Source organism: Leptodactylus fuscus, chromosome 5 (assembly GCF_031893055.1).
Source record: "Leptodactylus fuscus isolate aLepFus1 chromosome 5, aLepFus1.hap2, whole genome shotgun sequence".
Classification (NCBI taxonomy): Eukaryota; Metazoa; Chordata; class Amphibia; order Anura; family Leptodactylidae; genus Leptodactylus; species Leptodactylus fuscus.
The window spans coordinates 183,255,983-183,283,263 of record NC_134269.1 but is presented as its reverse complement, the minus strand read 5'-3'; the positions used below and the strand labels follow the sequence as shown (position 1 = coordinate 183,283,263).

The 27,281-nt window shown below is 43.5% G+C and overlaps 1 protein-coding gene across 1 annotated transcript; it reads right to left on the bottom strand.

Moving 5' to 3' along the window:
- Positions 1 to 3,925: 3,925 nt before the first annotated feature.
- Positions 3,926 to 22,003, bottom strand: PPP2CA (protein phosphatase 2 catalytic subunit alpha). The gene is made up of 7 exons (XM_075274797.1): positions 21,564 to 22,003; positions 10,260 to 10,469; positions 9,229 to 9,402; positions 6,145 to 6,234; positions 5,355 to 5,516; positions 5,112 to 5,230; positions 3,926 to 4,757 (listed from the first exon to the last, which is right to left on the bottom strand). The coding sequence occupies exons 1-7, from the start codon at positions 21,663 to 21,665 to the stop codon at positions 4,685 to 4,687; spliced, it is 930 nt and encodes a 309-aa protein (XP_075130898.1). The 5' UTR covers positions 21,666 to 22,003; the 3' UTR covers positions 3,926 to 4,684.
- Between the last annotated feature and the right edge of the window lie 5,278 nt (positions 22,004 to 27,281).

Here is a 27,281-nt window from a genome sequence, read left to right as displayed (position 1 = left end):
TTTTTCTTGATAATGGAGCAGCAACACTGAAAAACAAAGTAAAAGGTATATTTGGAAAGTGTGTAAACAGTCCCACAAGATACTTTCATTACAAATTTCCTGCTGATATACTGCCTTTAAAAGAACCTGTCACATTGAAAATTTTAGAGTGGAATAATCTGGGCAGATCAACAGGTTTCTGGGAAAATATTCAGAATGACTTTTATATCACTCCCCTTGAAGGCTATAAATAGAAGTTGTTTCCCTTGACCTCGAGAGTCAATGGTGAGCTAAGATGCTCATGCTTCTGCCAGTGGGGAGATATCTGTGCTGAAAGTAACAGCATAATATCTCCATCAGCAGGACGCATACTGGGAAAGCCTTTCTAGCGGTATATAATACCATACATTGACAACATGAAAGGTTCCATTTAACTCCATACAAATTCAGAGCAAAAGGATGTAGGAAGAAGGTTGCAGAAGTGCAAGTACTTCCAATATAGTTCCCACTCCTTTTGACACTATTCTTAGCTTTGGCCCAAAAAAAAAAAAAAAAGCAACAATATATGCAAACAATAAAACGTGTTTCCACAATGTGGGGCCTCAGATTTAAGTAGAAATGTTCTATTCTCCTTTGTGATTAAGACCAATGGCCTCTTCCAGAGTCCGCACTGTGCTGTAGATAACCTCCCTAAAAGACCTGGATGGTAGTTGAGGAAGGTAACCTATAGGCCAAAAGGGAGAGATAAACTTCCACAGGAGTCTTTACTAGAGATGAGGGAACACTATTCGAAAGCCGTTTCCAATAGCATGCTCCCATAGAAATGAATGGACATAGCCGGCACACAGGGCGGTTAAGGGGCTGGCTGCGTGCAAAGTCTGCATGTCGGCCGCTTCCATTCACTTCTATGAGAACGTGCTATTCAAAACGACTGTTTCGAATATTGTTTGCTCATCTCTAGTCTTTACCCAAGTTGCACCTGAATAAAACTATTTTCTCAATAATAGATCTGCAATGCTGAACAAAGGCATATTTGAAAAGTGTATAGAGCACTACACTGTACTAGGATGACTGAATTTTCCTGTCTTAAGACACTCCCTTTAATAAACATTACATTGATTTCACAAGTTACAGGGCAAGAGTTAAGCCCAGTTTACATCTGCGTTTAGTATTCCCTTCAGGAAATCTTCTTGGAGACCCCCACAAATGGAATACCGAATGCATTAAAATGCAGTTAGCAAAGAAAGAGCACATACCTCATTACAGTCTATGGGGTCCATGTGCTTTCTTTGCTAACTGCTTTTTTAATGAGTTCAGTATTCTGTTTGTGGGGGTCCCCAAGCAGATTTCCTGAACGAAATACGTAATGCAGATGTGAACTGGACTTTAGTAGAAAGGATCAACTGTAAGAACAAATTGGCAAACTGTAAGCAGAAAAGTTCAAACCAGCTTCTGTCTGAAGGCAGCAACAGAAGTTCAGCCAGTGATGCAACATTACTGCAGTCTGGGCTGGTCTTTCACAATACATGCCTGTTGATAAATACCCACAACAAACTTGAGGGGGTTTTCCAAAAATAACTATTTCAAGGAAATAGTCACCAAAAAAAAAGTGGTCTTTTAGTAAACTAAGAATTTATGATTTTTTTTATTTGGGTGAGAATTAGAAAATGAATTTTTTTTTTTTTTTTTTTAGAAAGAACATACTGCTATTTTCACCAAAAGCCAATAGCAGCCGATTCAGTAGATTTCATTGCCGCAATAACTTCATTGAAGGGATCCCATCATTAAAACTCATTTTTCTGTCCTTATCATGTAGGAATAGCCTTAAGAAAGGCTATTCTCCTATGCACAAGAAAAAAAAAAAAAAAAAAAAAAAAAAAAAAACAGTCCACAGCTCACCATAAATCTTGAAGAGAATCAGCTAGACCAAGAGTGCACGAAAAAAAATACACCCCCGGCTGGGGTGGAACAATGCAAGAACCCAGTAGAAAAATATTCCTTCAGCACAAGAGGTCTATAGTAAAACTTGACTTTTATTGGAAAAATATAAAAAATAGGTACCAGACATAGGAAAAAAAAAATGTAGAAAAACTTACATGGTCAATTCCAAGTATGCATGTATGGTTGAAGACAGACAAGCCTACGCATTTCGGGACATCCGGCCCTTACTCATGGCAATACTAGTATTGCCATGAGTAAGGGACGGATGTCCCGAAACGCGTAGGCTTGTCTGTCTTCAACCATACATGCATACTTGGAATTGACCATGTAAGTTTTTCTACATTTTTTTTTTCCTATGTCTGGTACCTATTTTTTATATTTTTCCAATAAAAGTCAAGTTTTACTATAGACCTCTTGTGCGGAAGGAATATTTTTCTACTGGGTTCTTGTATTATTCTCCTACCTTTAGAAGTCTTCTCAGCGTCGCTGTTCCATAGAAATCCTGGTTTCCATCGGTATGCAAATGCATTCTCTCGCAGCGCTGGGGGCGTCCCCAATGCTGCGAGAGAACTCTCCAGCGCCGCCATCCATTTTCTTCAGGAACTGGCTCTCTTCAAGTCTTCTTCTGCGGTGGCTTCAAATTTCTAGGCTTGCAATACTGTGTAATCGGCCATTTTCTTGGCTTTGCACTAGGCCTAGAAGTTTGAAGCTACCGCCGGAAGAGAGAGAGTTCCTGAAGAAGACAGAGGCGGCGCTGGAAAGTTCTCACAGCATTGGGGAAAACCCCAGTGCTGTTTGAGCACTGGGGCCTGCCTCCAGTGCTGCGAGAGAACTCATATGCATAACGACAAACCAGGATTTCTATGGAACGGCGGAGAAGACATTAAAAGGTAAGAGAAGAATAGCCTTTCTTAAGGCTATTCCTGCACGATAAGGACAAAAAAAAATAAAAATTAAAAATTGAGTTTTAATGATAGGATCCCTTTAATGTCACAAACTACACTAGCAGAATCACAATAAAACCTCACAGCTCTACAGATCGTACCCATTATGGCATCCAATACTTAATAGATTATGTAAGTTTTATCTACTACTATTTTTTCTCTGCCTAGAAAGCTCTCTCATAGACCTCAATGAGTTGACCATGACTGAAGCAAAGCATATTAGGGCAGAGGTGCTTGGACAAAATGGCAGCCCCCATAGCCATATACAGAATAAAAAATAAATTTATGACATATAAATAGAGAATATATATATATATATATATATATATATATATATATATATATATATATATATATCTCTATCTCAGCAAAACATGTCTGGTCAGTGGGAGTATCTGATCACAAGGAGCAGTCCGTCACCTATGCTGAGCAGTAATGAACATGCAGGATAAGCTGAACTCTCTTCACTTTTGTACCTGCCATAGTCAGACCCCCCCCCCAAAAAAAAAAAAAAGTGAAGTGAAATGAATTGTATATGCCTTTTCTGCTCCATTCCAGTAGGCGACTTTTGAATCCTATTTTGTACAACAGCTTAAAGTACCCAACACCTGGACCCCAATGCCATCAGTCATGCAGCCAGCAAAGTGTGGAAACTGCATAACTTAGAACTTTTATTGCTTTTCCTAGTTTGAAAACAGTACAAGGTAATTCCTCGATAAAACAATATTCTGGTGTGAAGTTTATGTTGTCTTGATCTCTGATGTGTTCTTTCCCGCTGCATCACTCACTCTTTATAGAATATTTGGTAAATTTCTGGGTCAAATTGATTTCTGAACATTCAGCGGTAACAGAGATACGGAAAGGATAAATACAGGAATACAGGATGCCATAAATGACAATTTTATAACGTCAACATTTACTGCAAGTTTTGGAAAAACTGTAGGTAAGTTTTAAAACTTTATTAGTTCTCTGGAGCCGATTTACAGTTCCACATACCACATCTTTGCTTTTGTCTTGTAGAAGTAAATATAAAGAACAAATTAAAGTTTCACATTTATAAGTACTTCGTTCACAAGTTTATTATGAAAAAAAAAAAAAAAAACATTGCTGCCTTGGGTTGCAACGGTTACAGGAAACATTGTCAAAACTAACCTTAAACAATGAACAGCGACAGAGGCAGAAGTAATGCAAACTGGAAGAAAAACAAAACTCCGGGCATAGGTGAAAAATGAAAAGGAAAGAAAGAAAAAAAAAATTTTAAATTAGATTGTTTTTCCCTGAAAATAAAACACATCTGAAGTCACAGAAGAGGCAATGTAGGCCTTGGTACTTATATTTTTTTTTTTAAAGGTCCTTAAATCCCTTCACACCGACTGAGGAAGCCCCAAAAGGCTGCAAGCCCCCCCAGGGAGCTAAAGGGTTTCCCAGACTGTCTATCCTTATCTACAATCATGCCGAGTAAAGCTATCGCTAAATGGAAAGTTAAGTTGTATTCACGAGTTGTTAATGTTTAAATTTTAATTTTGTTGCAGTCTGAGAAAGCAAAAGGAACTACAAGTAGTGCTATGGCAGAAAACTGGGATTTTTTTTTCTCTTTGACAGACAATGTCACTTCAGCATGCAATGAACGGGTCTTTTCTAATGTGGTCACGGGCTGTTGAGATGAGAGGCTTTGTTTTTGTATATGGCACATCTTTTGGTCCATTTGAGAACAGTACATGTGTGACAAATGCTCTCTCCTGACTGAAGTTATGCTCCTCTTCTCGGCTCCCAGGTCAAAATCCTGCTTGTGGCAATACTGTACAAGTGTAAAATTCCATTTAAAGGAAGTAGTCTGGGGTACGGCGAGTCACGTGTGGTTCTCCTCTGCGTGGTGCTGGGTCAAACTGCAAACTGTAAATAAAAATAAAGTCAGTATTACTGAACCCAGGGCAGAAGCCTAAGAGGTCACATAGTGGCCACCAGTACAGAAGCAAAATCCCCTTTGCCATCTACTTGCATTCTATACGTTTGTCACGCTGACCATAAGTACAGGGTCATTGGGATCATTTCAGAGTGCGCAACAAAAGTTGTACACCAGTGTGAGGACCCAAACCCCACCTTTATAAGGCAATCATATACTAAGCTTAAAACAAATGAAGTGGCTCTGACTGAAATTTCTATTACTGCACAACAATATGTACATTGACCAAAGCCATTCTTAAGTAAAAGCTTACTACAATACTTCACGTAGCTCTTCATACTTACAATGAATATTTCAGAGTGTCATCAAGTTCCATTATTGCAGCCTGGTTACCACAACGGTAACAATAGTTTGGAGCACTAAAAATTGTCACTACATTTCGATCATGGCACCAGTTGTATCCCTGAAATGAGAGGGGGGGGGGAGAGAATAAGTCTTAATGCTTCCATATACTACGATTGGAAATGTGCAAACAAGGTCTATCAAGGCTTCACCAATAAGACATTAAAACAGTAACATTCTTTTACCTCCATCACCAACTGATGAGCTCTAGAAACCAAGGTAAGGCCATTGGCATGGTTGAACGTTTCAGAGATGTCTTGTCCAAATGTGTATCCAGCTCCCCTAGGAGAAATACCCCAGCCACCACGGTCATCTGGATCAGACCACAGCAAGTCACACATTGGACCCTGAAACAGAGTTAGAGGGAAAACAAGTCAAGATAGGATGCAATATTAAAACACACACAAATCGAACAAAGTACATTTACAAACTGAAGATCAAAGTTTGAAACTTTATATGGCCTTTTCAGACTCGAGAGTAGAATAAGCAGAGGTCCAGGAGAGGAGAACATAAGTGTTACTCACCTTCCCTGGGATCCAGCTTGGGTCTTCACCAATAAGGCCTCTGGAATGATGTAAGGGACTACTGAAGCTTGTGATTGGGCCTCAGCTATCATGTGGCATTGTGACACATAGACAGAGGCACTGATGGGTCGAGGACCTGTGCTGGCACCCAGGAAAGGTGAGTAACACCATTAGGTTTGTTCACCTCCCTAGTGCCTCTGCTTGGTCTGAAGAGACCACAGGGTATAAGATAGCAGCAGTTCTTGTTCGGTCCAAACAAAACTGCAAGTAGACTCAAATAATATAATGACCAATGTGCATAAAAATCACACTGGCTGTTCAGGTTGACTTTTCGAATAATTGCACACATCCAGCAGAGGCTTCATTGTGATTCCATTAATCACAACTATTGAAGACTAACCCAGACCATTTAGCCCATTTAAGTGCTATACAAAATCTTCTAAATAGATACCTCATGTGGGACTTCCTGAAGACGATCAAGTGCACGGATATGATCCAGTGTGTCTATTGAAGGCGACAAGCCACCATGTAAACAGAAGATCTGTGGAAGAAGAAACAAAATGGTAGTAGACCTGCAAGTTTTATAAATCTGTTCTATAGTATTTAAGCAATGTTAGGGACACCAATTTAGTTCCAGACTAGTAATAAGTGTTAAGAGGCTTAACAGCTAACCAACTACCACCCAAGGCTGATGAACTGCAAAGACAAAGCCAAGATATGGCAAAGCACTAGGTGTATTTAAGATACCAAGCTAGTTCGTAATCTCTAGTAAAATGCATAGCAGTTAACACAACCCATAAAGTCAAGACATCCTGCAAACTACACCCTTCCCATCATAAATGACTTCTATGACTTACACCAGAGGCACTAGTAACCTATAGGAAACCGCTCACTGGAGTTACATTACTTGGACTTAGATACACATTTACAGCAGCCTGTATAACTGCAAGTAGAACAGTTTCTGGGGAGGAGACCTTTTTGTAACAACCCAACAATCCGTAGTGTACTCAGAAAGCCATGGTTATTTTATTGATCTACAAGAACAGTTTCTCACAAGAAGAGATCCGTCAAAGAAGATTTGCCAGTCCAAACCTGACTGTGCCGAATAGACCAGTTGGATTCAGCTCAGCCAATAAATGGACAATTTCCTAATTCTACCCTGTCTCACATTGTCATGCGCCAACGTATCAAAATGTGATACGTGAATAACCAAAATTCAGTGACCTAACATGCATCTTAGGACATGTTCCCTTTCACATTAAATCAAGGTAAAATATTCAATCCAGATTTTGATGTGGGTCGTAATCACCCAGCCCCAATACAGCACCCTTCTAAAACCATTACTGTTATCAAATAGCTAGGATCTTGATTTTATTTCTAACTTGTGCTGCATTTATGTTCCTTCCCTTATCTTTTAACACTGCGATTCTAATGTGGATTTTCACCATATTTTGTCCAGCTTCTTACAGTTTGCCATCACAGTTATTAGGGCAGGCACATTGTGGCTCAGAGTTTGTGGTTGCCTAGCTAAATCCCTGGCATAGACTGAGTAGACGCTGTGCTGGGGAAGTTTGCAGGAACAGCATTTCCATTGAAATGGTCTAGTGTTGCAGAGTTAGTCTTTGGATATGCCATGAGATAGAGTCTGGTGCATAAGATAGTGCCTGGTGATATATAAGCTTTGTTCCAGCATCTCTCATGTTGTAATAGGTTGTATGTATTCTTGTGGAACAAGATTGTTACTGTAGATTATCATCTTATTCACAAACACTTGCTATTGTTTAAAGAATGAGGTCACTTTTCTGTCACCATTTATATCCTGCACTGAACCCCATTGTATCTGCACTTGAGAAAGACCACATTGGGTCAAACCATTGCATCATGTCTGGTGATTAAACAGGCTTTGCTCTAAAAATGGTATGTTGCAATTTCTTAATTTATTGCAATGATTTTCTTCTCACTGATCCAGGAAGATTTAAAAACAAAAAACACCACATTTACACAAAGTGTGGCCTCAGCCTTTGGCTAGATTCACGCACACACTGCAAAAAACAGTTCAGGTAAAAACTGAGGGTTCACAATTCGTGTTTGGCTGCAGAGTTTGTTCAGTCAGTTTTTCCTGAGTGAGAATGTTTTCAGCAGTTTTTCCCTTTTAGTCAAACAAAAAAAAAAAAAAATCTATTCTTCAATTTTACCAGGCAACTACAGTGAAAAACAGACTGAACACCAATGGCTCCCTGCATACTGTCAATGGTTCTTGCTGCCCCACTGACTACAAGAACTTGCGCTGGATGCGGAACAAACAGGCTTCATGCACACGATAGAGTGTCAAGTCTGAGGCAGTTCCAATATTTTTACAACCTGATACAGCTCTCGCAACATCATGATCGTGTGAACATGTACAAGATGCTTAGGGCTCGTTTAGATGGGGAAAGGGAGAGTGTTTTGGTGCTGAATCCACGTCAGAATCTGCCCTCATAATAGAGGTCTATACAGACTGCTAGTTTCCTTTTTTCCGTGAGCGGTACGTTGCCGCTAACTGAAAAAAGCAGCGAGCTGCACTTTCTTCAAGTTGATTCTGATTCAGCCGCGACATCCGCCTCGCGGCCGCACCCTTCACTCTAGGCCCATACGTTTGGGCCTTCTCCGGAGAGGGAAGCTGCGACAGTCACGGCAGGCGCATTTTGGTCCTATTCTGACGCGGCTTCCCGTGTCAAAATCAGGACCAAAATATGCTATGTTGTGTCTCGTGTGAACTGGGCCTTAGAATCTGAATGATATAGGGGATTATTATTTTATCAGTGCATACATTACGTGCTATGTTATACACACACAAGGATACCGCACACCATCTCACAGCCAAGTGAGAAAGGGTAAAATGTATATTCTAAGATTTTGTTTGGTCAGTGAAAAATCTGACTTGAACATACATACTTAGTTTAATGTGCTCAATGCAAGTCCTATTCATTTGTTAAGTCACATGGGGCTCAAGTGTGTAAAACACTGTCAAGAAATAAAAAAATAAAAAATTGCGAATACCACAGACAAGACCGAACCAATATGTGTGGTCAGAATCATTACAAAACACCTATATGGTTGTATTCACTTGGTGCTTTAAGCTGTTAAAAACCACATTAAATGTGGTTTGCCAATGGTTTTTAATGAAGGTCTACAGGTGAGATTTTACAAGGTTTACCTGTAAAAAATCCCTGCTTTAGCTTTTTCAAACCTGTTTTACCCCTAAAACGCAACAACTGAAAGCGACATTACACAACACCAGAATAGTAGTTATCACAAATGAGTCATGGCTGCCCATAGGTTGCATTAAGCACACTACTTTGCAGCGGTGTAAGCACCACTTATTTTTGAGGACAAAATTTTTGCAATAGTGGACTCAGATGGTCATATATTTTTCATTCCTATTGAATACACTGCAAGTTTGGTTTAAAAAAGCAATAGGGTTGCGGCACAAGCCCATGACTGCTTCGCCAGGAATTTGTAGCTACATACAAGAACATTTTCTTCATAACCTTACCTGTCCATCCACTAAGGCAGTTAATGGGAGGTAATCAAACAGATCGGTGAAATACTTCCAGACATTTGCATTTCCATATTTTCTTAAACATTCATCATAAAACCCATATACTTGTGTGATCTGTCTGCTTTCGTGATTCCCCCTCAGAATAGTGATACGTTCACGATACCGAACCTGGAGAATAAAATGTTGCAAGTGGTTACCAGAATAGTGACTAGTTATCAATAAAGCAAACAGATTTCCATTCTGGCACAGATTTGCATCTGATTTATTGAGAGGCTAGAGTCTTGTGATAAATCAGCCGTCCCCTGTCTGGGCTGTACAAAACAGTCTTAATAAATCTGTACTAGAGATGAGCGAACAGTAAATGTTCGAGATTCGATATTCGTTTCGAGTAGCCCCTCAATATTCGACTACTCGAATCGAATCCTATTATAGTCTGTGGGGGGAAAATTCTCGTTTCAGGGGTAGGCAACATTCAATCAAATTATACTTACCACGTCCACGAGTGAGGGTCGGGCTGGATCCTCCGAGAAGTCTTCTCCGTGCAGCGTCCCCGGAGCATCTTCCGGCTCTGAATTCACTCTGCCAGGCATCGGGCCTGGGCAGAGCCGACTGCGTATGCCCGCACTACAAGCGGGCATGTGCAGTCGGCTCTGCCCAGGCCCGATGCCTGGCAGAGTGAATTCAGAGCCGGAAGACGCCGTGGGGAAGCTGCACGGAGAAGACTTCTAAAGGTAGGAGAAGAACCAACGTTGATTGGCCGACTGTATAGCATTCGGCCAATCAATGCTGGTTCTGCGTCAAACTTTTCCATTTGAATAGCGAGTGGTACTCAATCGAGTATGAGTATTTTGAATACCGTAGTATTCGATCCAATACTACTAGCTCATCTCTAATCTGTACCTTTCTAAAATAAAAAAGTTGCATATTCATATTTCATTCAGCTTAATATGCCATATGAAGGTCAAATTTCTTACTGTGGTGACAAATGACCACCTAATATAGTCACAAAGAGAAAAAAAAGGTACCTTTAGTGCAACAAGTAGTGTTACAGTTTCCACCGAGTAGTAGCCTCTGTCAACATAGTCTCCCATGAATAAATAATTTGTATCTGGTGATTTGCCGCCAATTCTGAACAATTCCATGAGGTCGTGAAACTGTCCGTGAACATCTCCACACACTGTTACTGGGCATCGAACTTCTTGGACGTTGGATTCTTTTGTCAAGATTTCTTTTGCCTGTAACACAATATAACTATGATTATAGACAATCCCTCCACAAATGATTCAACAGATCATACTTTATTAGCCATACTGTAGTCAGTTAAGAGGATTTTCGCAGCCTAAAAGTTAAAAGATTTGAGCGACAAGGCAAATTAAACATTTGTGCCATTCTGTGCTTCCTTCAAAGATCCACAACCCCTCATACCTCCATGACATTTTTACAATTACTATGGGTGAGTGGTTGTGCTTCACCAGTAGATCTACATTCCCCAGGTGTACCTTACTCTGATCTCCACAACCACCACCATTGCCTTCCCATCTAGCAGAAATTATGGTCTGTTTGCTAGAATGGCTCATGTATGGTTTTATAGAGCTGACCTCAGCTACAATGAGGAAAGAGAAACTGAGCATGCTCAACTCAGATGAAGACGGTCTACAAGATGTACCCAGTTTCAACAGTGCTCAAAAAGTGGCAGAGAATGGTGATTTCATTGGCTTGTCAAGTGATACTTACAATATGAAAAACTTTCACGGGTGAAATATTTTGCCAACTACTTTCATATAAAATAATGATGTTGAGAACAATCTTAAAGAGGACCTTTCATGAGTTGGGGCACATGCGGTTTTATATACCGCTTCAAAGCCAACAGTGCGCTGAATTCAGCGTACTATCGACTTTCACAATCTGTGCCCCAGGTGAAGAGCTATCGGTGTAGCTCTTCACCGTCAGAAGGGCGTTCCTGACAAACTGTCAGGAACGTTCTTCACAGCAGCGCCTATCGCATTGTACTCTGACAGTGGGGAGGAACGCCTCCTTCTCCTCACAGTACTCATCTATGGATAAATACTGTGAGGAGAGGGAGGAGGCGTTCCTCCCTGCTGTCACAGTACAGCGCTATAGGCGCTGCTCTGAAGAAGGGCATCCCTGACTGACTGGAACATCTTTCTGATGGTGAAGAGCTACGGTACCAGCACCGATAGCTCTTCACCTGGGGCACAGATCGTGAAAGCTGACAGTGCGCCGAACTCAACGCACTGTCAGCTTTTTAGCGGTATATAAAACCGCAAGTACCCCAACTCATGAAAGGTCCTCTTTAAACGAACTCAAGTTTCAGGCACGCATGGACAGTAGCTCACAAGGTGCTGCATCTCGTCAGTTATAGCAGCTTCTTTCTAGATGTAATTAAAATACCATCTCATATGAGGGTTAAAGTATATGCCATGTGACTGTCATTTATAGTCACTCTCCGGTCATGCTAGATGACAAGCATGATTGGACTTTTAGGCGGGTGGGGTATGCCAAGTTCCAGAGCCTTCAGCTGCATGGCAGAACGCTGCAGCCTTCTCATTCCCATCACATTATTGAGAGGTTATATGATACACTGCATGTAGCTCTCTCACATTGGACAGAGCTGAAGTAAACTGCAGTACCATTCATGTCAGCTACATAATGCACAGCACTATCCTGGCAAGCGCTGCAGCCCTTTTATACTGAATATTGTGGCACTGCCAGGAAACAAGGCCAAACTTATAGGATATTGATGACCTACTGTAAGGCTAGGCCATCGATATTAAAGGGTTATCCGGCTTCTACGATAGGCCGTCAATACTGGTTCGGCAGGGATCTGACACCCAGGAGCCCCCCAGACATCATTACAGAGGAGCACAGGAAAGCCACACTACTTACTCACCATACAAATGAAGGACAGACCATCTATCGTAGAAGCTGGAGAACCCAAATAGGTCTCAAAGTGTGGGAGACGGTGGGCACTGTACAATGAGAACTGGCACCAACTGCAAACAGATCAGGCTACTTTCACATCTGCATCCAAAATTGTGGCATTTTCTAAAGAATGGTCTCCTGACAGATCCCTTTATAGTTAAAGGGGTTCGTTTGGCTCCACATTTAACCGCTGTTGTAGGGGTCTCTCCAACGCGTTTCTCGCCCGCCAACAAAACACACCATGACTGCCTCAGTTATTTCTGCTGGCATCTTGTTATCTAGTGAATCTTTGAACTGGAACGCCAAGTATGTAAAGTAAACAGCACCTGACATATTACAACATATATTAGTGGCTGGAATTTGACACAGGCATACCATTTCTCCAGCAGAAAACATACAGGGAATGAAGAGATTAGTCATTGCTCATTCAAAGCATACATTTTTATATCTATAGAAGCCATCAGAGCAAAAATCACAACCGCCATAAATCAAACACTTGGCATCTTTGTCCATTCTTCACTGAGAATGGCATCTCTTTCCCACTCAATCTTAAAGGAAATTCAGCAAGGCATGTATTGGAAACTTTCTAACTTCCATTTTGCTAGATCAATTAGTACATTTTCTCTATGAGAAATCCTGAAGACATGACATTTTGACCGTATGAGGATTAGTTTGATCTATAGTAGCACTACACAATTTGCTTATTTTGATGTCCATAATTTGACCATATTATATAGTCTATGATATGACCCAAACTAGAATCATAGAAAAGTGTAACACTGCTAGTTCAGGGAGACATACATGAACAGTTATACTAAGGCCATCTGAGTAAGCCCTTATTGCCAAGCTTCTCCATAGGTAACAGCTGACTGATGTTGTTCCCACCAGTTGAATTGTTAACAACTTACTGTTGACAGAACCTTCTACCAAGGATTAGCCAAGGCAGAGAGCTCCTTTGAAACTTTTCTGGAACTACTGCCATGGGTTGTAAGGGGGCGTTCACACTACCGTCGGTGTCCGACAGGTAGTGTCCGCTCAAAATCTTGCACGGACATTAGGAGCAGACACTAGTTGTGTCCGTGACACTTGTCATTCATTTAAATGGCGATCGGGTGCGTTCTTTTGCACTCTGTGCCCTTCCTTCACTGTCCGCTTGTAAAGATGTCAGACTTTTCAAGCAGACAGAAAAAACCTACATGTTGGGTTTTTCAACTGGAAAGTACCCGATAAAATACTTAGCCCTTTTTCACTCTATGACATCACATTGCCTCATCTGGTCTTACAATACTTAATTTACTGCAAAAAACCACAGGATCCCAGGAACTGAATAGCATTTGCAGGCTAGGTACCAAGTCAGCTGATCATCTCTATAGATGACAAGTTATGTGTTGCAGGTACAGTGGAAAATACTCAGCAGACAGGGAGAATCCTGGCATACACTACACAGCAAGTAAAGGAGTATCTACCCCAGGAACAAGCAGGACATAGTAAAGTACCGAAGTAAAGCCATTTGGATGGAAAGCTGCCATTTAACTGCAGGAAACTAGGTCTTTATTACTAGGCTTATCTCTTTCTACTTCTGCTTACTTCCCCTCTAACCACATACATGTGTAATCAGATATTGCTTGTAATAATGACAATAATGTAATAATAATGCAAATGATCTTATTCAAAGTGTAGCATTATCTTTATAGGCATCTATGACCCCTGTAGAGGCATTATTTTAACCTCAGTGTTACTTTCTAGCACAGGTTGCTGTGCAAATACAAGTTCACTCTCCAAGCGGCCTGCAGGTGCTAATGAGAACTACCATATAACCTATTATTCACTGAAGTCCTACCCCACCCACTTCTGTAAAAACACCTCCCTGCACCTCCTCTGCCTCTTACAGTATGCTCCTTATAGACCCCATTATCCCCAAAGCCATCATTAGTTGGTGCTGCTTTACAAGGACGAAGATGAAGCCATCCTCATAGCAAAGTCCTGGAAGGTGCATTTTAGTTTTAGCGCTGCAAAGTTTTCATCAATGGTACCAGGTACTAGACATGATTGACAGCAGCAACAATAACATTTTTAGTCTACTTTGATGATTAAGATAAGATAAGATAATCCTTTAATAGTCCCACCTTGGGGAAATTTCAGCGTGTTACAGCAGCATAGTAATACAGATACAGGATAATACAGAGTAATATGTTACAGACGTAGACACAGATAAGCTGAGAGAGAAGATATACTAGGAGTCCATGGCAGCTAAGGAAAAACAGAAGAGAAAGAGGAAGACCTCATGGTCATCCTCATAATCATTAGTTCTCTGTGCGGAGAGCTCTTCGTTTGGTCTGATGTAGATTATACAGCCTGGTCGCGGTTGGAAGGAAGGACCTGCGATAGCGCTCCTTCTCACACTTGGGGTGAAGCAGACGGTCGCTTACAGTGCTGCCAAGTCCCATCAGGGTCCCATACATGGGGTGGGATTTGTTCCCCCGCATGGAGGTCACCACAGACAGTATCCTTCTGTCACCCACCACCTGTACTGGGTCCAAGGGGCTCCCCAGGACAGAGCTGGCCCTCCTGATCAGCCTGTCAAGTCTATTTCTGTCCCTGGTTGATATACTGCTTCCCCAGCAGGCCACACCGAAAAAGATGGCTGAGGCAACCACAGAGTTGAAGAAGGCCCTAAGAAGTGTCCCCTGGACTCCGAAGGCCCTCAGCCTCCTGAGCCTCCATTACCTTATACAGCTTAAAGGGGATGTGAAAAATAAAGACCGATACTCATGTCCCTGGTGTCTCAGGTAGCTGTCCGGTCTGGCAGAAATCCACGCCACATATGACCACTGAGATCAATCAGTGGCCTTAGGAAAGGCTCATGCACATACCTCACCCAAGACGTCCCAGGTCCTTTCCTTAAGCCCTTGATGAGCCTTATCTGTCACATGCAGTAATGACTTCTGCAATCACAAGCCTTGAGTGCCATGGGAGAGAAGGGTATGGTTTTAGTTTTGACCTTCTCCAGGGAGGGGGGGGGGGGAATAAAAATCTGGATATTCCCTATAATAAGGCTACAGCCAGAATGTTGCTTTACAGCATAAACCAGGAAGACAAATGTAACCCACACTGTGCGCAAGGCAGATTCATAAGTGACCTACACAAACAGCAATGCAATGACTATATTGCTCCCAGGCATTAAACATTTTTCCCTAAAGGGAATTACAGAAGTTGCAATTGAAACTAACTGGATAGTTTGACAATCTTAAAGGGGGCCCTTAATACCCTCTAACCCTGGGTTTAATCTAGCAAACTGATGGGCACTGGAGAAAAAAAAAAAAAAAAAAACAAACTGGTTACACAGGATTTTCTCCTCCATGAATTTCCAAACACTGCCAAGTCGCTGTTGGAAAGTGCTGACAGATGTGACTATAGCCCAAGACAACCATTACAAAGCAGTTTGCTAAATTCAGCCCACTTTCCGTTTAGTCAGCATCTCCCTTCATTCCTAGATAAGGGAGATTGGTCCTACAACCTAGCAATATTGCTGGATGGTGAATAATGCCCCCGGTACAGAATATTTGCATAGTCTTGTATTGTGGAAGTGAGCATGCTCTACCTCCCAGCGTAGTCACTGAGCAGCAAGACTGGCCCCCTGACAGTACAGCGATATCGGTAGCCAAAACTAATGGCACCAATATCTCTGGAATGGGGGAAAGAGAACACTGATTTCATAGCACTGCCAGCATTGTAAAGGTACATAACAGTCCCTGTCTCTGGGAAAAGAGCTATCCAAATGCTGTCATTACAGCAGCCCAGCAAAAAGCAGCTGATCTTACTCAACAAGAACGCCTGCTCCCTCCTTTGAATGAGGCTCAAGATGACTTCAAATGTAACTTCTTGACCACTTAAAATGGCGCCCATCAGATCTGTGGTCAGGAAATATTGGCCAATCTTACTGAATGATCCCCACCTACAGAAACCTCTGCCCTCTATTCAGAGATTCGCTTTCAGGAGGGCCAGGACACTGAAGAGCATAATAGCACGTAGCAGGCTCAGAGTTTCTAAGGGCCACTCTCCATCTACCACGGCAAACGCATCAAATATGAATGGGAGCTATCGGTGTAATAAAAAACGGTGCAAGTGTTGTGCTTCCATCTCCCATGGGGTTAGTAAGGTCATGAGTAGGACCACAAAAGAATCATTCTCCATCTCGACCCATCTGACCTGCACGTCATCTTTTATAGTTTATCTTTTGGAATGCCCCTGCGGGTTACAATATATTGGCCGCACCACTATGCCACTCAAACAAACATCGGTCCAACATGATCAATGGCCATCTGAAACACTGTGTCTAGACACACGGCCAGGCACCATAACAGTCAGTTTGTCGGTTTTAAGGTCACTCCCATTGACTTCATCCCTTCTTATCGCAATGAGAGATTTGAGGGAGTTAAAAAAAAAAAAAAAAAAAAAAAAAAAGAGAAACATACTGGATATACAAGTTTGAATGCCTGGCCCCTAAAGGGTTGAATGAGACTCTGGAAGATGTCACACACTAAGCGTTTTTTAAGTAATAAGGAGATCCCCTTATCTAACCACCTTACCCAGTGTGCGGACCACCTCTCCTTTTTTTATGGACCATTCTCTGGGCAACCCACTCGTACAACAGTGGCGTAAAGCAATATGTTGAGAGTCAATATTACATCTAGTGCTATCCATATTAATATTTCCATTTATATCTATATTACTTATATTGGGATTTATATGTATATGTTTTATGAATTTTGATTGATTGTTTTGTCATAGTATTCCCCCATAGTTTTTCATAATTTTTATGATCTTGAGCCTCGTTTGTCTCATCATTAGCTTTTCTTCATATTATGTATTTTTTATACATATTAATATTCGAATAGCCAATCATGTGTATTTTTATGTAGCCACATATTTATATTTTTTTATGATCAATTTTTAGTTGATCTATTTTGGTTTATATATTTATTATCTATTTTGGTTTACCGTATATATTCTGCTGGAGTAGGCTTCGAACTTGGACATTCTGTGTTGACCTAAACAACCATCAGGGCGCTCCAGCTGATGTCTCTACTCAGACTTGAAACATTTGCCCATACAGTCCTATAGGAGCACGGCTCCAGCGCTTCTTGTGTTCTGCCTATTGGCTTCTCCCTGCCGTAGGCTGTTCATTCCAAACAGCCCTGCGCTTGTTGGGGACAGAGTGGTTTTCACTGCGCGTGCACAGGCCGGTTTGCCCGCGCAGGCGCGGTGAGCCTATCTGGACGCCATGGGATGTGTAACAGCGGCAGATACCCTTTTAAATCGTGAGTAGCAATTTTCACCCCCACACTGAATACCCAATATGGAAAGGTAAGAGTCTATATCATCCCACTTATTGTTTTGAATGATTTTAGCCCCCATCCTCTATAGGTCTTATCTGTATCCTATGGCTATGTTTATTCCAGAAGTGTTACTGTAGCCTTTTGAATGTGGGCAGCATGGTGTACCTGTCTGCACCTCTGTGGACTCTTGCAGCTTGCCCTTATGTTTTTATTTGTGACATATCTAGCGTGACTGGCCTGTATAAAGCATGTCAGTGCCACACTATTTCCTTGTCCATTTGTATATGCACATATATTTGTGATTAAATATAAGCGATCAATTTCTGTACTAACCATTTGGTTTGATTTGTGGACACTAGACATAGGTCCCTATTCTTTTACCGTCTGTTTATAACTTTGTGTCTATTTTTAGTTTAATCATTATGTTTGTAAATCTTATTGATTGATTTTTGTGCCTGTTGATTTTAAAGGTGATTTGTATGCACTTGAAAAAGAGCAACATTGGCTCGAAACACGTGCGAATAAAGTTTGTTGTATCCATATGGGCGAGCGCGGTTCTTCTGTTCTCCCCTTAAGGGAGATGGTCCACCTCCAGTGCTTGCCTTGATGTCTCTTAGACGCGTATCCAGCTGCTGCCCTCCCTACCTGTGACATCCTTCTTAATATATACTACAGAGGTTGTTGTGTCCCACACAACCCCGCCAGGTGAGCGGCTACTCTTACTGCTTACCTTGGATTGACTTATTGTCTCTAAATACTACACTAGGGTCAGCTCGGTGCCTCTTTGCTTTGTAGACTGCTAAGGACTGTGACTGGGCCTCAGTGGATCTCATGGTGCCATGATGTATAGATGCAAGTGATTGGGCTTCAACAGTCCCTGACAATCAGAAGACAGCAGAGAAATGTGCCAGAGCCCAGGAGAGGAAAGGAAAAATTATGTCTGATCACCTCTCCTGGGCCTTGGTTTATAATACTCTGGGATCTGAAGAGAGCCCAGAGAAGAATCTTGCAAATCCAGTTCGGCCATGAATCTCCTGAGGTTCACCTAACACTGTACAAAAACCAAACATTTTCCTTACACTAACATGTACTGTAATAGAGGCATGGTATAAAAGGGTCATGAGCTAAGTAAATGCCAATAATCGTAATAAAAGTAATATGCCCAATTAATTGCGATTTTGATCATAACTGCCCAACACTAGGTTACAGAATATACTATGTAAATGCTAAAATAAATATGGCGGCCAAGTTTGAAACCACAAAGTACTACACTCTCACTGCGGTTAATTACAAGTGACTTAGTCACAAAGTCTGCAAGACCAATGACACACCGCCTAATAGGCCTTGCCAACCTGTTCCCAAAGATATAACTAGCCCCTTTCAGCGTTCATGCAAAAAAAGGGTCTAAAAGCCAAGTGGACGAAAGCTAGGCACGTAAATCCTAACTTTGCACCATTTATTTTTGGAATGGCAGAATTTGGATAAACAAAACACCAAAGTGCTCAGCGCAACAGCAGTGACATACCGTGTTTCCCCAAAAGTAAAGCATCCCCCAAATTTAAGACCTAGTGCAATTTTTTTTTATTTTTACGAGCTTAGAAATATAAGGTGTCTCCTGAAATCAAGACCTAGCGGCAGTCATTACTAAAGCCGTCACACTGCTCCCACCCACTAAACATTAATGTTATCTGACCAAATGAAGTTTGTACATTGTTTTTGTTGCACAAAGCACATGTAAAGCAGAGCATTGCAGCAGCTACTGCCTCCAGGGACCGTTGTGCATGGGTGAGCTGGAAGAGGCCTGCCCCCACCGCATACAATGTCCCATGTATGCACAGGAGAGCCTGCTGCTGCACTGTATCCATTGTCCCTGCTGCTCTGGGATGAGCTAGGAGAGGCCCGCTGCACCCATTGTGGTCCCTGCTGTATTGGTACCTGCCGCCGCAGCACTGTGTCCATTGTCCCTACTGCTCTGGCATGAGTTGGAGAGGGCTGCTGCCTCCATTGCGGTCCCTACTGTATCATTACCTGCTGCCACTGCACTACATCCATTGTCCCTGCTGCTTTGGAATGAGCTCGGAAAGGCCTACTGCAGCCATCGCTGTCCCTACTGTATTGGTACCCGCCACCACTGTGCTGTCTCCATTGTCCCTGCTGCTTTAGGATGAGCTGGTAGAAGCCCACTGCATCCATTGCAGACCCTACTGTGTCAGTACCTGCTGCCGCCACCCTGTCTCCATTGTCCCTGCTGCTTTGGGATGAGCTGGTAGAAGCCCGCTGCATCCGTAGCGGTCCCTACTGTGTCAGTAACTGCTTCCGCCGCATTGTGTCCATTGTCCCTGCTGCTTTGGGATGAGCTGGGAGAGTCCCACTGTATCCGTAGTGGTCCCTACTGTGTCAGTACCTGCTGCCGCTGCACTGTGTCCATTGTGCCTGCTGCTTTGGGATGAGCTGGTAGAAACTCGCTGTATCCGTAATGGTCCCTACTGTGTCAGTACCTGCTTCCACCGCATTGTGTCCATTGTCCCTGCTGCTTTGGGATGAGCTGGTAGAAGCCCACTGCATCTGTAGCGGTCCCTACTGTGTCAGTACCTGCTGCGGCCGCATTATGTCCATTGTCCCTGCTGCTTTGGGATGAGCTGGGAGAGGCCTGCTGCCGCCTCCGCTGTCCCTACTGTATCAGTACCTGCCACCGCACTGTATTCATTGTCCCTACTTTATCGGGACCGACAACGGTGGCAGCAGCGGGCCTCTCCCAGCTCACCCCAGAGCAGCAGGGACAATGGAGACAGCACAGCGGCAGGTACCAAATTTTTTGTGTTCAACAAGAAGTTAATTCTTGTTCATGAAAAATAAGACGTAAAAATAAGACAAGGTTTTATTTCAAGGAAACACTATGATTGGGCATATCAGAACTGGTGACAAGTCTTCACCATGAGTGACTGCTATCTATCAGATTGCCAAACCTCCACAGCCATGTGAATGGAGAAGACGGACGAGCTGACTAGTTGCTATACGTACGGCTCTTTACAAAGCATAGAACCGATCAAAGAGCCTCACATGAGATGACCAAACCACAAATACGTACAACATGCGCCACAATTCACTACTGTAAATCTACACAGGTTATAATGCGAAGGTCCGGAAGAGAACGCCCCCCCGGCGTAGATGGATGGAGCCCACGACCAGCGGCGCGCCACAGACTCAGCATAGAGACTGCCATAGGAGCGGGGACGCGCACCAGCGCATTCCTGCGGAGGGGGCGGGGAGGAGAGCAGCCGCCATCTTAGGAACTGAGTAGCAGCCATGAGCCGGCTAAAATGTCAGCGCCGCAAGTCCAGGCAGAGCCGCCCGCTCCTAGGAATGCATTAAAGCGCGCGTAGTCAGGACTGCTAGCTAACATAAGCAGAGGGACCCATGCGTAGTACGTATCAGATACGCATCTTATACCAGGGGTATATGAAGGCTGTAACCCGGGAACCCGCACTACATGAGCGGCAGCTCTGCTTAGAAGCGCCGACTACATAGCGATAGCAGCAGTCGGGGCCCGATTATTTCAGCTGCATTGCTGAGCAGTGTGTGAGGGACACCCGCCAGCCTGTATGAAGAGCACAGCACTAGAACTCGCCATTCATAACACTACTTCACGTACGAGAATTGATAGTTCTGTACATACAGCCTGTCTACGCTGGAACCTGTAGTTCCCCAAAGCTTCGGCGCTGCTGGGTGAGAGGCCATGACATGAACCGCGGTCACGTCGCTTATGCGTCCCCAGCAACCAGCGCTGCCCTCATACGGAACCCATTGTGAGGACTACGTGATAAGACTGCTCAGTGCCGCCCCCTGTCGTCAAAGGTGTAGCCGGCCGGTCCGGTCCTTCATGTAACCAGGCAGAGTCCAGCAGCGTATGACTTCATGCCAGGACACAGGGTAACCTCTAAGATGTTACATGTTACGTAATGCCCAGCAATGATTTCCCGCACAGTGCCGGCATGCGCCAAGCACAGCCATGTCGCTGACAGCTCACTCACAGTACAGTACACCCACCTTTTCGCACAGGGTCTTGACCTGACTCTCGGACAGTTGTTTGCATTCATTCAGTTGCTCGATCCATTGATCCAGCTCCTTGGTAAATGCCTTTTCATCCATGCTAAGGCTGCTTAGAAGCCGGACTGGCTCCGCTGTGGGCCCGCTAGGCCGGCGAAAGGGATGTGCTGGGTGGATGAAGCACAGAGGCCGCACTCGCTTGTGTCAGTCACTTGGGTGGTGATCTAATCAAGCCGGTAACTGGACCGAGCACAGGACAGGGTAGGGTAGGGAGCGATCACACCGCAGGTATAGCCGTCCAGCCGAGGGAGAGAACAATCCGGTGACGGCAAGAACCCCTAATAAAATCCTTGTTCTCCCGCAGCAAGCGCAGCTTCTCCACGAATCGCCGGCTCGTCAACTCCCAGCCTGTCTTGCTCCGTGTAATGGCCGCCGTGACGTCATGTACTCCTCCTTTATCGCTGTCACCTCCTCCCCGTACTCGGGCCCAGCTCCCTCTCTTACGTCACTTCCTGTGTTCGGAAGCCACGCCCATCCGAGTTCGCTTTCATTTATTGCAGGCCAGCACGTTGTGAGGGTGTGTTGTGTGACGTCAACGCGTTGTATTCGCCGTTGGTAGCGCTTCTTTCAGCAGTATCGCTGCAGTGTGTGCTGGATGAGGTCACTGAGATTATCTTTAGCTGAATGAATACATAGTGCAATGTGATGTGACTGTTGTGTATCAAGGAAATGATTGGAGGACCTTTCACCGCCCCCACCAAGTCCTTAGCATCTGTTAATAGATGCTGTTCAACTAATTCCAGCATAGTTAGAATTCCCTCTCTATCCTCCACCATTCCTGAGCAACAAGCACAGATAGTTTTGATTCCTGATATGCTATTTAAAAACATGCACTGAGGGCCAAAAAGGGGCCATATACTGTGTAGGAAGATAAAAAATTGGGGCCATATTATGTTTTGGGGGGCAGTATTATTTTTTTTTAATCAGTCGTCAGTTAATGTATTATTGCAAAAGATGGTGACTGATAATTTTTACTTACCCATCCACATTCCTGTGAAAGTCAGTCTCCAGTGCCTCCTCTAGACAGCACTGCACTCATGTCACAATGCTGAAGAACACCAGGGCGCTACCTGGTGTTCTTCAGCATCAGTTATAGCGGCGGAGCCTGGCCTGAACAGGAGTGTGGTCAGGGCTCGTTCACATCTGCGTTGCCCTCTCCGTTCTGCAGGTTTCCGTTTCCTGCATAAAACAGAGGCAGGAGACGGAAACCTGCAGGAGTCTTTCTCACCCATTCATTTGAATGGGTGAGAAAGCTGAGCGGCGGTGAGCATTTTGCGCTCTCCGCCGCGAAACCAGGTTTTTTAATCCGGACACAGAGTCGGACATGCAGTACTCTGTGTCCGGATTTAAAAATCCGGTTTCACGGCATGGCATGCAGAAGACGGAAAGCACAGAACGGAGAGTAGAACGCAGGTGTGAACCTAGCATCACCACCTATTGCAATAATACAATAGGTAGCGGCTTAACATATACAGTGAGGAGGTATAAAAAAGGGGGTCATAAACTATTTGTAGGCCATAAAACAGGGATCATTTACTATGTTGAGGGGTTTTAAGCAGAGGGCTCATATACTGTGTCGGGGCCAGAAAAAAGGTGTCATATCGCATGGCGGCCCAAAAAAAATTGGGGTGTTATACTATATGGGGTCCAAAAAAGGGGACTTTTTGATGTGCAAAGGGACGCATCAGGCCACCAAAAGTTAGCTGGGTTGGGTATCTTTTTTATTATGAGGGGCACCTTTCTACTGTCTGAGGCAGTGTAGAGGCTATGTTGATCCCTGGTGTTGTGGGCTTGTAAGTCACATTACGAGACATCACTTTATCCGGATGGTCCCCACTATGCTATAGCTAAGGAGTACTGTGGACATTCCAGCTAAAGAAAAGATAAACAGCTATTGGGGTACAGCAGTAGCCCCTTGCAACTGGGCCCCTAAGCCACGCCACTGTCTCCAGGTGTAGATAATTGTATACTTACCTATTTTTCCCTCTAAGCACTGATATGGCGCCCGACTGAGCGCCTCTTTGAATGTTCTTCCGGCCATGTTGTCTCCTGCTCTAGGGTATTGCTTGTAGTACCATAGTACAGTTGACAGGGTCACCGGGAGGATAAGAGAAGAGGTGCACAGCCATGCGTCACATCAGCCCTTTGCAGGAAAATGAGGTTAGTATGAAATTCACCAGAATCATGTGACCTGAACTTTATGTGAAGTAATGTGGGATGTGGAGAACTATTACTTGTGGGGGGTCACTAATATCTATGTGGGGGCCACTTTAAACTATGGGAGGACTGTTACCTGTAGGGGGAAGATAATTAGGGCACTGTTACCTATGTGTATTAACAATATGTTACCCTCAGCCTTATGATTGCCTTCCACGGGCTATAAATGTGACTGCACCTAACTGGCATAGCTACATTTATGCTGTCAAAAAATTACTGACGACCCTGTAAAGACAACCATAAGGCTGAGTTTGACACCCCTGCTATAAAGCATATTGGAGACCAAAATTAACACCATTGATTGCTCAAGAATGGTGGGGGCTAGAGCAAAAATACCAACTATGCCAGAAACAGTACAGTGGTGCCTATTAAAGGGATCCTATCATTAAAACTCATTTTTTTCTGCCTAACACGTAGGAATAGCTTTAAGAAAGGCTATTCTTCTCCTACCTTTAGATGTCTTCTCTGTGCCGCCTTCGGTATATAATCCGGTTTTTGTCGCTACGCAAATAAGTTCTCTCGCAGTACTGGGGGGCAGTCCCCAGCACTCAAGCAGCATTAGGGGTGTCCCCAATGCTGCGAGAGAACTCTCCAGAGCTGCCTCCATCTTCTTCAAGAATGCGTGTTCTTCTCGTCTTCTTCCAGGGGTTGGCTTCATACTTCTAGGCCCCGGGCCTAGGGCAAAGCCGACTGCGCATGCCCGCAGGCCACATGAAAATGGCCGCTTACAGAGTATTGTAAGCGGCCATTTTCTTGTGGCCGGCAGGCATGCACAGTCGGCTGCCTGAGGCATGTCGCATTTTTTTTCCCACTTGCTGGAAAAATTTCACTAGCAGGAAAAAAAGCGAGGGGCTCCCATTGAAATGAATGGGAGTCATTTTTGGAGGTGGATTCTGCACCAAAATCCGCCTTCAAAAAACTCAGTGTGAACACACCCTTACTAGGCATTTTAATCATCTTTACATTTTGAAAATCTCTTTAGGCTAAAGCCCCACGTAGCAGGCTGCAGCAGAAAAAAACAGTGCTTTTCACAGAGGTTTCCTCTGTGGACTTTCTCCTTCTATTATACCTATAGGGAAACTCCTGGTATTTCCATAGGGATAATTGACATTGGACAGTTTTGGAAAGCAAAGCTTGCCTGTTGCTAATATTTTTCCACTGTGTGTGGATGGGATTTGCTAGAATGCAGTGACTCTGTAGTGACTTTAAAACACCACGTTTTTTCCACAGCATTGTCACTGCGACCAAACTGTAGCATTTACGCAAACAGAGGATTCGGCCTTACAAGTATAGTTAGAAATGTTCTAGTCATTATAGCTATTAATTCAGTAAAAAAAATGTAAACCCAACCACACAGAGTCTTTTTATGTTAGATTCCATATAAAAGAATAGTCCTTACATCAGACATGTTTATTTTTATGGGCAAATACATTTTCCATCAGGCACATTATTATTATTATTATTATTATTATTATTATTATTATTATTATTATTAGTCACTGTAGACTATACATATGTAATTTCTTATATTTTTAGCAAAAAGATGCTTGTACCTAAAGAAAACTTTGTGAATCACTCATATAGAGGTTTGCAGATTTTATGGTGATGATTTTAAGCTAATGTGACAGATTGTTTCCCTCGTTGATATAACTGTTATTTCATTTTATAGATTGTTATTGTATTCCAATAACAGTATACCATTATGAGAAATCTGAATGGCAGAGTTACTCCATTACTGTAAATAGAATGGTTTTGATTTAATAAGGATTCCTTTTTAAGAATCCTCTTAGCAAATTAGACACAAGGATTACAATGTAACCTTGTAACCTGGCCGTCACTCTGAAAAGGGAAACCAGACTCATTGAAGATTACAGATCAGTCAGACCAGTTGTAAGAAGGTGCATAGTATGAGAAGCACACAGTTAAAATGTAAAACACTATGATAGAATAATTGTGAATACTTATGCAAGACAACTGTTACAAAAAACACACTAATTCCCTGAATGGTAAACTTCCAATTTGACTTCTAGGACATGTCAATTAGAATCCAACCACTGGGATTTGAACAAATTAAAGAGGACCTTTCACCATTTTGCCCACAGGCAGTTCTATATACTGCCGGAAAGCTGACAGTGCGCTCAGTTCAGCACACTGTCGGCTTTCCCGATCTGGGCCCGGTGTGACGAGATCACGGTCCGGTACCGTAGCTCTTCTATGGTCAGAAGGGCGTTTCTGACAGTTAGCCAGAGACGTCCTTCTTCACAGCAGCGCCTATCGCGCTGTACAGTGTGAGCGGGGAGGAACGCCCCCTCCCTCTGCTCGCAGTACTCGTCCATTATCAGGAGTGGAGGGGGCGTTCCTCCCTGCTCACACTGTACAGCGCGATTGGCTGTGCTGTGAAGAAGGACGTCTCTGGCTAACTGTCAGAAACGCCCTTCTGACCATAGAAGAGCTATGGTACCGGACCGTAAGGTCTTCACACCGGGCCCAGATCGGGAAAGCCGACAGTGCGCTGAACTCAGCGCACTGTCAGCTTTCCGGCAGTATATAGAACTGCCTATGGGCAAAATGGTGAAAGGTCCTCTTTAACTAAAAGGGGTTGTAAGGATAATTTTTTTTTATTTTAGGTGGGGGAAGGTAAAAAAAACTTTAAAAAACGCTCACCTGTCCCTGTTGCCCCGGTGTCTCCCAGCACAGTCCAGATCTGCAGCTGTTTTCTTCAGGCAGAACTCCCTAACACGTGACCATTAAGTCCAATCCATTGCCCTAACTAGAGAGACACAGGACTTCTGACAAAAGTAGTCAGCTACAATCTGATCTTCACAGAGTCTCAAGTGTGTAGGGAAATCAGAGGGATTAAAGCAGACAAGGCCAGATGATCCGATGGGATAAGCGCAAGAGTTCTTCAAGTGTGCGGTGACCAGCTATGTGGTGTTATTACACATATGTACAATATGAGCCTGAAGCTGGGAGTGGTACCACAGCTGTAGAAAACTTCTTGTGTGATACCAATTCCAAAGACACCTCATCCGACAAATCTCGACAGCTACAGACCTATAGCATTGACATCCCACTTGATGAAGGTTCTAGAGAGTCCTGCCACATGTCCGACCTCTAGTGAACTCTGCTATGGACCCCCTCTAGTTTGTTTATCAGCCGGGCATTGGGGTGGATGATGCCATCATCTACCTTATTCACAGAGCTCTCTCTCACCTGGAGAAACCAGGGAGCACTGTGAAAATAATGTTCTTTGATTTCTCCAGTACTTTTAACACCATTCAGCCAGGGCTACTGAGGGGCAAGCTGGATCTTGTTGGAGTGGACCATCACCTGTCCTACTGGATCCTAGACTACCTCACAAACCGAACACAATATTTGAGAGCCCGGGGCGGAGACGTCCTCTGAATCCGTTGCACACCCAGGGGACAGGCATTGAGATAG